The sequence below is a fragment of the Struthio camelus genome, chromosome 24, assembly GCF_040807025.1.
Source record: "Struthio camelus isolate bStrCam1 chromosome 24, bStrCam1.hap1, whole genome shotgun sequence".
NCBI lineage: Eukaryota > Metazoa > Chordata > Aves > Struthioniformes > Struthionidae > Struthio > Struthio camelus.
This window is the reverse complement of record NC_090965.1, coordinates 8923428-8934512: the sequence shown is the minus strand read 5'-3', so window position 1 is coordinate 8934512 and position 11085 is coordinate 8923428. Positions and strand designations below refer to the sequence as shown.

General features: G+C 46.0%; 2 protein-coding genes across 2 annotated transcripts; one reads left to right on the top strand and one right to left on the bottom strand.

Annotated features, from left to right (window-relative positions):
* Positions 1–870: 870 nt before the first annotated feature.
* ATP5PB (ATP synthase peripheral stalk-membrane subunit b) lies at positions 871–4552 on the bottom strand. Its single transcript, XM_068918091.1, has 7 exons — positions 4330–4552; positions 4160–4202; positions 3562–3707; positions 2597–2760; positions 2026–2151; positions 1617–1796; positions 871–1036 (listed from the first exon to the last, which is right to left on the bottom strand). Exons 1-7 carry the CDS (start codon positions 4355–4357, stop codon positions 965–967), a joined length of 759 nt encoding a protein of 252 aa, XP_068774192.1. The 5' UTR covers positions 4358–4552; the 3' UTR covers positions 871–964.
* A 106-nt stretch (positions 4553–4658) lies between these two features.
* WDR77 (WD repeat domain 77) lies at positions 4659–10327 on the top strand. The gene is made up of 10 exons (XM_068918214.1): positions 4659–4872; positions 4960–5145; positions 5837–5978; positions 6057–6106; positions 6842–6912; positions 7313–7367; positions 7607–7678; positions 7782–7890; positions 8207–8275; positions 8481–10327. The coding sequence occupies exons 1-10, from the start codon at positions 4716–4718 to the stop codon at positions 8638–8640; spliced, it is 1071 nt and encodes a 356-aa protein (XP_068774315.1). The 5' UTR covers positions 4659–4715; the 3' UTR covers positions 8641–10327.
* Positions 10328–11085: the final 758 nt, after the last annotated feature.

The window sequence follows — 11085 nt, the reverse complement described above, 5'->3', positions numbered from 1 at the left end:
ACACGAGCTGTTTTACCAGCTCCACTAAAAACAGGTATTCTCTTCATATAATACCAAACTATATAACAAAGCATTTAAGCATATGCTAGTTTGCTTACTTAGCTCAGAAAAAAATTACTAAATAAATCACTTCCCAAAGCAACATGTGTGAGATTACACATATTTAAGTGCTTTGTTCTGCTGGGACACGTATTCGACATGTAACCCCATCCTTGGGTGAAAAAAAGTTTTCCAAATAAATAAATAAGCAAGCAAGTCTTAGGCAGTGTATTATCATACTATGATAAAGAGCAAGCTTTTTCCAGAAAAAATCCTCAAGAGCAAACTTATCCATTCCACTGTTTTAACTTTTATACTGGTAACTTCAATTGAAGTTAAGTTTTCAGCTACCTTTTGATATATTTCCTGCCTGCCACATCATCTTTTCTGCAGAAAAGGAAGATGCTATCGTCCTGACTTGAAGTTCTCTTACAGACGATTTTTTTGTTTGTTTTTTTTTTTTGTTTTAAAAGGCAGCTAGCATCCTTCCTGATTATCTCCAAATCTTGGACAGTTCACTAACTAGGTGAATGGGAGCACTAGTACTCACTTTGTTTTTAAAACATGTTAACAGTTGTTACAAATGTAGGTCACAATCACAGATAACTAACAAAAACCAGTCACTCTTTTAGCATCACAGTGAAAAATTCTACTAATCAGTCCTCTGCCTCATCTCTGTCGTGTTCATGACCAAACCAGGAACCATACAGAATCGCACACGCCACGGTTTTAAGTAATCCCACGCTTCTTTCTCCAACCAGAGTAGTTGGTTTATCTTACAGACTAAGTTACTATGAACACAAAAAAGGAAATCAGTGTCACTACTGTTAGTCAAGGACAGTAGAGTTTTTTAATGAAGCATCAGAATCAGTTTCCAACAATAAATCATAGAAGACACATGTCTATGGAATCAGATGCAACATGGTTACACTGTCATCTGTGCGCTCTTCGATAATGCTTTCAGGTCTAAAATGCATTTTGCAACACTGTCCTTCTGCTGCAAAAGAAAAGAAAACAACTTTCAGAAGACAAACTTGCCAAAAGATATTTAAACATGCAAAACACACATTCTCATGAACTTTAGACCCATGAAACGAGGCAGAGACTAAAAGGCCTATTATTGTAATTCATGAAGTCAAGAGATTCAAATCCAAATAATGGCTTATGTTAAAGCATTAGCAAGCATAGCTGCGAACACTTGTTTTCTTGTTCTCAGGTTTGTTCATTAGAGAAAGGACATCTAAAATCCCTCTGTAGATCCTAAACTGCTGAAGTCTTACACGTGGAATTTTACAAGCAGCTTCCCTGATCTGTAAGCAACATACCTTATTGCAAGCTTAGCACTATGCTGGAAAAACAAAACAACATGAATGTTCTAGCTGAAATCACCAGCAGCATAAGCATCTGGTACCCAACAACTGGACACGCTAGCTTTTACTCAGCAGTAGGAACGCATCTCAGATCAACGCGGAAGTCACGCACACATGACTTAGCATTTTCTGGCTTAAGGCACAAGCACTGACCAGCAAACATTTTTGCAAACTAAAATGTAAAGCAGATAAAAGCAAATGACGTACCTGCTGAGGCGTGATGCTCTGAACAACATTTTTCTCTACCCACTGAATCATGTGATCTTGTTCTTTCTGACGCTTTAAAAGCTGCATAGCCACTTGGTAGTCCAACCTTTTCTTTACTTCATTGTACACTGTCAGCAGTCTTTCTCGGTAGTTAGTCTCTAGCAACATTGCAATATTATTCTATATGCAAAGGATGAAACCAACTGGTTAAGATTTGGCAAAATTACAAAACAGCAAGAGAACACAGTTCTATTAAAAAAAAAAAAGTAATCGTATCAGGGAGTAAAACTTGACAAGTCTGCAATATACATATTGCAAATGGTTTGCTACTTGTTAGTAATCTAAGAGGCACTCAGATTGCATAGTGAAGGCAGCAAAAACAATCAACAGTAGGGCTGGAGCTGCATACCCGCTTAGCATCAAAGAGATAACTGCGGCCTTCAACCCTCCACTGTTCTTTCTTCTCCTGTTCAATTGCAGTCTCAAGACCTTTAATTGAATCATTCTTCACAGCTAAAGCTGCAGCAAGTTTCTCCTGAAAAAAAAAATTTATACATATATATATATACATACATACACGCATATATATATGTATATACACACACACACTTCAGAATGAAAATAAGATGCAAGGAAAGTAAGTTGTAACTAATTTTCAAAATTCTCTGTTACGATTTGAGAATTGTTTGTGCAAGCTGAATTGTCAGGTTGGAGGTTAAAAGTTAGCATGACAGAAAAATTATGGTTCACAATTGACCTTACTTAAAATCATTCCATTGAGTATCTGCATTGATATAGAATGTATTATTTTTGAAGGCGTAGACAGCAATACTGACATAAGATCTATAGCACACCTTATTTAAGCATTGTTCTGAAGACAATGGGCACAGATTCTTTGACAACCTGAACGCAGCATTTAATATTTAAGCAGATTACTTAGAATTATCAGTGTAAAGTCAGATTACGGTTTCTTTTCTTACCTCATTAAGTTTGTCAGCAAAAGCTGCTACATCAGACCCATATTTTTTTACACCATAAATCAAGACTGACAATATGCAGGCAGCTGCAACAGTCTCATGGTTAACGACATAGATTTCTTTAGAAAGAAAGTAAAGCAGGAGTCCAGTCCCCAACATATAAGGTCCTAAAGAAAGAACGAAGCAGCACTATTGGTATGAGGTGTAAGCATGCTCATTCAAGCCAAACACCTAAAAAAAGAGGTGAATAGTTTAAGATACACAACAAGAGCAAGAAATATTCTCTTTTACCGTAAGCAAGTATACAAATCCAACACCACCACGATCATTGGTGCAATAAGGACACTCACTACATATGCAAGCAAGTTACACCTTCGATGGGATTTGCAGCTTCTGCTCATTTAGAAACAGGCAAAAGTCTATACTTAAAGGTTTTGAGAGCCAGCAGGCAAATAAATATTTTTCTTTCAAGCCCATGCTATACTTCTAACTTTTCTTTAAAGCACAGGTGCATAGCTTTATAGCTTTGAAGCTCAATAGCAGCTTTTAGTGCTACACTGACTCATTCTTCAGCACCTGAATAAAACTACTTCTGCATATACAAAATATGGTCAGGAGCATGCCACTGAACTACCCAGGCTATTCCAGGGCACTTTCAAACTAAAGAATACTGTGCAGACTTTCAGACTGCTTTTATCACCTCTTCTATTTCCCAAAGAGTAAAATGGAAAGGTTCCGAGTTCCTCAAAACGTAATTTTTCTGTAGAATCCATCATTTAACAGAATATAAGAATTGCTCTTCCTCTCATTCTAAATTAAGCACCTTGCTTTCCACATATCCAGGATGCTCACCAAAGAAAAGCCAGCCTTTTCCCTAATATTTTACCTATTTACCAACTACTAATTGTGGACAGAACTAAGTAAGCATAACCAAACACAGATTAAAAAAAATATAGATATATATTAACCTGTGACTCCTGTTTTAGGGTAAAGAAACTGGAAGAACTCCTCAGGAATTAAACCATAACGTACTTCTCCTCCTTTCTCAGGCAGAGGGGGCAGAGGAGCCAAGCACTGCTGACTTGCATGAAGTGCTCTTTTGGTGTGCAATATGCTATAAATAACAAGAAGGATTCTATTAAGTTTCTTGATTTAAAAAAAAAAATCCCCCCCCCCCCAAAACCCCACATCCTTAGGTGAAGCTCAAACACGTTTCCTGTGATACAGCTGCTAGCTGGAGAGCCCTGCTCTGAGGAAGGGGGCGGGACTAGATAACCTCCAGAGGTGCCTCCCAACATCAACCATTCTACAGCTCTACAACGTTAATTGGAAACGTAGCGGCAAAAAGCACGGAATCACATAATTTAAGAAAGCAAAGGGCTCGAGCAACCAGGCTGCCGAGGCCCCCTGGGAAAAGACGGGCCACGGCTCGGAGGGGAAAGCCAGGCCAGCGGCGCACCGGAGGCCCCGCTAGGCCGCACACAGCGGGAGGTCAAAGCCCCGCCGTGCCCGGCCGAGGGCCCCGTGCCGCCCGCCCCCGAGCAGCGGCGGCCCCGCGGTACTCACCCCGCCGGGAAGGGAGGCGGCAGGTTCTTCAGCGCGGCCGGGGCTGCGGGGCGAGAGGGGCAGAGAGCGCGTCAGGACAGAGCGCAGGCAGGACCCCCCCCCCCGACCCCTTCCCCCAACCAACCGCCCGCCCGCTCCGCAGGCAGCATGGCTGCTCCCACCCGGCTCACCGGCGCGGAGCACGAGGCGGGAGAGCATCGCGGGGGCGGCGCGGCACCAAACGACCCTCGGCGTCCCGGTCACCGCCGCCGGCCACCGCACCAAGATGGCACCGCCGCCGCCAGCTCTCGCGAGAGGCACCGCCGCTGCCCAGAGCAGGGCAGGAAAAGTTCCGCGAGCTCTCGCGAGAGGCCGCACGGGGAGTCTCGTCCAGTCTCGCGGGAGGCGCCGGCGAGAGAGGGGCGGGGAGCCGAGTGGAGCGTCACCAACTCTCGCGAGAAGGCGGCGGCCCTGCCCGGAGCGGGGCGGGAGTCTCGCGGGCTCTCGCGAGAGAGCGCCGGCGCGGGAGCACGTGGGGCGCCGCCGCCGCCGCCGGGCCGGGGTGCCGCGCGCCGCCATGGAGGAGCCGCCGCCGCCCGAGCAGCCGCCACCGCCGCCGCCGCCGCTGGCGGACGGGGCCGGCCCTGACCCCGGCGCCGGCCCCGAGTGGAACATCCCGCCCAACGCGCCCGCCTGCATGGAGCGCCACCTGGAGGGCGCGCACTACCGCGCAGGTAGCGGGCCGCGGCCCTGAGGGCGGGCGGGGAGCGGGGCGGGCGGCGGCCCGGGGCGGGCGCTCAGCCACCGTGTCCCTCCCGCAGACGGGGCCCTGCTGCTGGGCGCCTCCGGGCTCAGCGGGCGCTGCTGGGCCGGATCGCTCTGGGTCTTCGCCGACCCCCGCCGCGCCCCCAGCGAGGGCTTCTGCACCGCCGGCGTCCAGACCGAGGCGGGCGTCGCCGACCTGCGCTGGGTGGCCGAGAAGGGCATCCTGGTGGCCTCCGACTCCGGTAAGCGCGGGGGACCCGAGAGCACCTCGCTCCTGGGGGCTGGAGGGGGGGGGCTCTTGGCCTCACGCCTGGGGATAGGGGCTTGGGAGACCCGGGGGGGCTGGGGGGGGTCTTGTCCTCACGCCTGGGGATAGGGGCTTGGGAGACCCGGGGGGGCTGGGGGGGGTCTTGTTCTCACGCCTGGGGATAGGGGCTTGGGAGACCCGGGGGGGCTGGGGGGGGGTCTTGGCCTCACGCCTGGGGATAGGGGCTTGGGAGACCCGAGGGGGCTGGGGGGGGGTCTTGGCCTCACGCCTGGGGATAGGGGCTTGGGGGGGCTGGGGGGGCTCTTGTCCTCACGCCTGGGGATAGGGGCTTGGGAGACCTGGGGGGGCTGGGGGGGCTCTTGTCCTCACGCCTGGGGATAGGGGCTTGGGAGACCTGGGGGGGCTGGGGCTGGGGGGGTTCTCGGCCCTGCTCCTGTGGGGGTCTCTGCGCCCCAGGCCCGGGCCTCGCAGAGCCCCCCGGCCCCAGAGCTCTGGCAGCGGCACTGAGGGTGCCGGGAGAGGTGCCCCCAGCAGCCTCGTTTGGCCGCTGTCCCCATCCCCGCTCCGTGAGGCGAGGGGGGACCTCCTGAACGAAGGGGGCTGGGCCTGGCGTCAGCCAGCGGCCCTCGCTCCCCTTGCAGTCGGCCTCACCTTTTCTCTTCCAGGTGCTGTGGAGCTCTGGGAGCTGGATGAAAACGAAACCCTCATAGTGAATAAATTCTGTAAATATGAGCACGATGACATGGTGATGACAGTGAGTGTTCTTGCTAACAGCACCCAGGCTGTCAGCGGCAGCAGAGACTTCTGGTTAGTTCCCCTTGCTCTGCTGTTTCTGCTCCGAGTGATTTCTCCCTTGCTCTTCTAACAGCTTGCTTTTATCCACAGTGTGAAAGTTTGGGACCTCCCACAGCAAACTGTGCTGCACTCCTACAGAGGTGAGTGTCAAGCTGACTTGTTCATCTTGCTTCCTGGTCTCTTGTGGCTGTAATATGCAGCATTCAGTCCTGCAGCATCACTGGTTGTTTCCCATGAGCCAAACAGTGGACAGTGTGATTTAACGTTTGCCTGTCTACGACGCTTCCAGCACAACTGTATGTTTTTCTGGGGTGTCTATTGTTTATTTCTCCCCATAAATGTATGTGGTAAGTTTTAGTTTGCCTTGCATCTCTAAGTGTGTTTTAGAGTATTTCTTCTAGGCTGAAATCTTTTTTGGAGTTGTATGTGATCACATGATCTTCTAATGCATGTTTCTTTTTGAAAAGAGCTCACTGGAGATATAAGATGACATCTCAGGAGATCTGTGCTCTCTAGTTACAGCAGAGGCAGAGGAAATGAAAGCTTCAGCAATACCTTGCTTATTTGACCTCCCTCTCCACCCCCTTTTTAACGCACATCTTATCTGGCAGGGCTTCTTTAAGCTTAGCCACAATCACAGGGACGTAACTGCAGTGGCTCTGGTTGGATTTGGCAGCTCATCAGTTTGGTAGGAAGTAGCTGCCTATCACTGAGTAGAAATTAGCCTCTGTCTGGGTATAAACTATTCTTTATTATGCTGCTAGGCCTCAAGGGTTCTTAGGTTCCTTCTCCCTATTATGTGGTTACGCATTGGGAATACGCAGGAAGGTTGGATACGGTCTTTCAGACTCTTTATCCTTTTGTGCTTTTGGTAGCTCACTCCGGTTCAGTGACATGTGTGGCTTCCTGTCCTGGTAAGGACACTGTGTTCCTGTCCTGTGCTGAGGTAAAGCTAATTCTCTGTATAAATCTACCTGATATAAATGAGATTTAACTTTAAATTTGTTCAGTCAAGTATATTTATTGATAAACTACCTATTGTGTTATACTCTGTGTCCATGTATGTTCTTTAAATGTTCCAATCTGAGTTTGCTGATCAGTTTACCAAGCTGATTTATACAGGTTTATATTAAAACATGGGAGTTCCTAGCTCTGTCTGTCCTGGGGATGACTGAAGGAGCTAACTTGTCATTAATGGCAGCATCCTTTTAAATATAAGGAAAGAGATTATGCAGGCTTGAATGTGGGCCAGTAGTGGTAGGCCGCCACACCTGAAAGTTCATGCTTATTTCTGCTGCAAAGAAATTACAAAAAAAAACACCTTTTCATTCACTTTCAATTTATAGGACAGCAGAACTTTACTCTGGGACACCAGATGCCCCAAACCAGCTACTCGAATTGGTACGCTTCTATACGCAGTCACTGCTTGTGTGTGAGTTTATATGGGAAGGAATACATTGTTTTATGCCTGTTTGGGGAGGAAAAACTGTTAAAAGCTAAGGAAATTTAACAATTTCACAGAAATAAAATAAGCTTTTAAATAAATGTGTTAGTGCAGTAGCAGTGCTAACTGAGACACTGTAGGACTATCTTTGCAACAGCTATTCTCTTTGCACTCATACCAATTTATTTACTTGCAGTTTGCAGTGCCTGTAGTTACCTCCCTACCTCAGTCATGTGGCATCCACAGAAAAGTGACATCTTTGCTTTAGGTAAGAAGCAGTCTTACCATCTGACTTTCATTAGACAAATCAAGGTCTCTGTTTTCACATGACAGCTTTGCCAATAACCTCATTCCTTCTTCTTCTCTCAAAGGTGATGAAAATGGGACAGTTGCACTAGTAGACACGAAGAAGCCTGATTCTGCCCTCAGCTCCACTGTGCACTCCCGAAGTATCACAGGGTTTGCGTTTTCTACACATAGGTACTGTCTCAGATGCTGCCATAAAGTGTATGACTATATACGCTCGTAGGCCTTGTTGGTTCTTAGGGTAAAACAAACGGGAGTACTCGTTCTGGTCTTTCTGTAGAGGAGGATCAACAGGGAGGAAGAAAGTAAAGCAAACAATGCCTGCGTTTTGACCAGAAGTGTGTAAACTGTGGCAGTTTTTCTGACTGTTGTTACTTCTGTGCTGAGAGGAAGTATTACCAGGTTACAGCGAATTAACAGACACCAAGCCTCGTGGAAATAGTTTCATGTATTTAATTGCACTAACACTGATCTCCTTTCTGTTCCCTAGTTCACCCTTCCTGGCTTCAATCAGTGAAGACTGTTCAGTAGCTGTTCTTGACTCAAACCTTTCAGAGGTGTAAGTACTAAACAGAATGTATTTACTGCAGCTGTTTGTCTTACTGACTTCTGATTAAATTGCTTTGTTATCTATATACTGAGGGGAAGATAAAAACAGTTCTTAAATTGAGGCGTGTCATCCTAACAAAACTGTTGGGAAGTTAGGAAGTACCACGACACTTAGGCATAAGCATTGTCACTAACGGAGTGTTCCTGTCTTCTAGGTTCAGAAGCCGTTCTCATCGAGACTTTGTAAAAGGCTTATCGTGGTCTCCTTCAGACAATGCCTTGCTCACTACAGTTGGATGGGATCATCAGGTTTTACATCACAGTGTACCACTACCAACTGGTGAAGCTTCTGGAATCAACTGTGTAAAAGAATAGTTTTTATAAACTCATTGGTCCACATTCCCTCCTGGTGTTACTTTGATTCTGCTGAAGTCAAAGGTGTTTGTGAACCAGACTGGGTATGGTCTGTTGTCTGCCTTCAAGCCTGTGGCCAAGAAGGTTCCTGTAGTAATTTTGAATTAGGTGTGAGTTCATTACAGAACAGGCTTTACCCTCTCCTCAGCAGTCTGGCTTCACCTGTGATAAGACTTCAGTATATTGCACAGAAAAATATTGACTTCAGGCACAGAGGAGTCTTGGACAGACAAGCAATTAAGGGTAGTTTAAAAATTATTCTTCCCTCTGTTCTTCAAATAATAGGATCAAATTACTTGGAGAGGCTTTAAAAAAACCCTCTTGCCATAACAAGCTGTATGTGAGGGCCTTACCTGCACAAAGCCTTTTGCTATGGGCAGATTAAGACCAGCCTAAATTAATCCTTCCAGCTAAGCAAGAAAACTTGCCATAGCATTGGAAGAGTGGAAAGGCTCTACTGTTGTCTTTAACGGGGCATGCAGAGAGAGGGTTGGTCTTAGCTGTCTGCTGGGGGGATGCCACAGTAAGCACTGTCTGTGCGCTTCTGGTCTGTTGATGCATGTCCAAGAATACCAGCACTCGGCAGGAGGAATCTTGGACCCTGTCTGATAAGGCTCCAGAACGTGGCCCTGTGTTTAAGCACCTTTGTATTTCAGTGTCCCAGACACTGAAGTACTAGGACCTGCAATGTTCTATGAGGCCAGCTCAAGGGTGCTGTTCTGCAGAATGCTGAAAGCCAAGAGAAGTTAGCAGTTGCTGCACTGTTTGACACTGTTTCCACTCCTCTGTGCTGAAGACAATTTATTCAACTATAAAGACTTTTGAACAAGAGCTTAAAAGGGAAAAACTGGACTAAGGACTTCAATTTTCATTTGTTTGTTCCTATAACCAGACTCAGCTTAGTGATATAAAAAGACAACTCACTATGCAGTTGTGATGAGTGGCATTTTGTGCTGAAGATGGGGCAGGGGAGTCCCAAACATTCTCATAATCTCCCAAACTGACTGCACAATACCTTAGCGGTGTTTTTTTTTGTAATGTACCCCTTTAACTTTTCTGACTAAACTGTTTCCCTGGAACACAGTATACGGTTGCTCTGCATGCATTGCCATTGCCCTAGGTCTGGCTTGGTCAGAGCTAACATGCCCTAGACCAATAAAAGTGGGTCCTGACTAGCAAACCACCAACAAAAAGCTATTACAGTGAATCCTAACTGTTTATTTAGCATGCTAGCAACGCTAAATAAGCCACTTTGTGTGCTCATTTCTGAAAAAAAAAAAACAAACCTTTATTTTAAAAGATCCAAATTATGCAGCACCCACAATTAAGTTTCAGGCTGATTAAGCTTTTCCAGTCTTTGTATTGTTCTCATGCTCTTTTTAAACCTAGTTTGCTCTTTTGAATGCCAACATCATTCAGTTGTTCACAGAACAAAGTTCCTGATCTCAGGCACTGTGTTATAAGGCAAGGTAAATGGTTATAAAAACTGACAGATTTCCTCAAACTACCCTTCTACAACAAGAAAAAAAAATGGTTACCTGTTACGGATCTCTGATAGCATACTGAAGCAGATCTTGTGCTGTTTGTGAAACGGATGGATGTCTGAAAAAACGGCAGTTTTTAAATAAATCATAGTTTTCATTTGTAACTGGATGCAAGTTTTACTCTGCCATGTCTGTAGTATTTTTCACCTTATGTTCAATCCCAAAGCTTGTATCTGGGTCATAGGATGCATGTTATGTATTGCATCTCAATTTTAATAAGCCAGAGGCTAGATCCAATAAAGCCTTCTAGTTTAATATGCCACTTAAGCAAAGTGCTTAGCTCAGATCAATTTCAGGACACTGCAGGTACCCAGAGCCCATTGGTGTGTCTGGCAGACTGTGCTGCTCCAACTCCCAAGGAGGATTGAAGACAGTAGCCCCCTATCCTCTTCAGGTATATTCTGGTAAAATCAATGTAAAATGTAAGAGCTAACTGAAATCATTCACACACTAAAACGTTGTGATTTCAGTCCCTGGAGATAGAATTATTCTTAAATATGGGACATGTTACCATTTAATGCTAGAGCACTGTGATTCTTCAATACTAGTATGAGGCAGACTATAAGCCCTTTGGCTTGTTTTCAAGAAATTTCTCTCTCCAAAACTTGGAGATATTAGTTGTGCATTGCCAAAATAAAAAGTTTCAAGTATCAAGGCAAAGTATTAAGCCAAATAAGTTCCTCAGGCTTATTTGTAAGCAAAACACCACAACAGACCAAGGCAAAAAGCAGCATAATGCTGGAAGATGAAGCCCATGCGGGGTTAGTCCCGTTCTTACGTAATTGCTTAAAGACTGCCTTACCATGGAAGCACAGAAACTGGCTTCAGCATCCTGCAAATCTTTGGATTAAGCTTTGTGTTC

Excerpts from the sequence above, each read along its gene's own strand:
- ATP5PB (XM_068918091.1), bottom strand. The coding sequence starts at position 4,357 with ATGCTCTCCCGCCTCGTGCTCCGCGCCG. Across the intron at positions 2,761-3,561 it reads CCCTAAAACAGGAGTCACAG|GACCTTATATGTTGGGGACT; the intron begins GTTAATATATAT and ends TTCTTTCTTTAG. Across the intron at positions 2,152-2,596 it reads TTGCTGACAAACTTAATGAG|GAGAAACTTGCTGCAGCTTT; the intron begins GTAAGAAAAGAA and ends TTTTTTTTTCAG.
- WDR77 (XM_068918214.1), top strand. The coding sequence starts at position 4,716 with ATGGAGGAGCCGCCGCCGCCCGAGCAGCCGCCACCGCCGCCGCCGCCG. Across the intron at positions 5,146-5,836 it reads CCTGGTGGCCTCCGACTCCG|GTGCTGTGGAGCTCTGGGAG; the intron begins GTAAGCGCGGGG and ends TTTCTCTTCCAG. Across the intron at positions 6,913-7,312 it reads TGTTCCTGTCCTGTGCTGAG|GACAGCAGAACTTTACTCTG; the intron begins GTAAAGCTAATT and ends TTCAATTTATAG.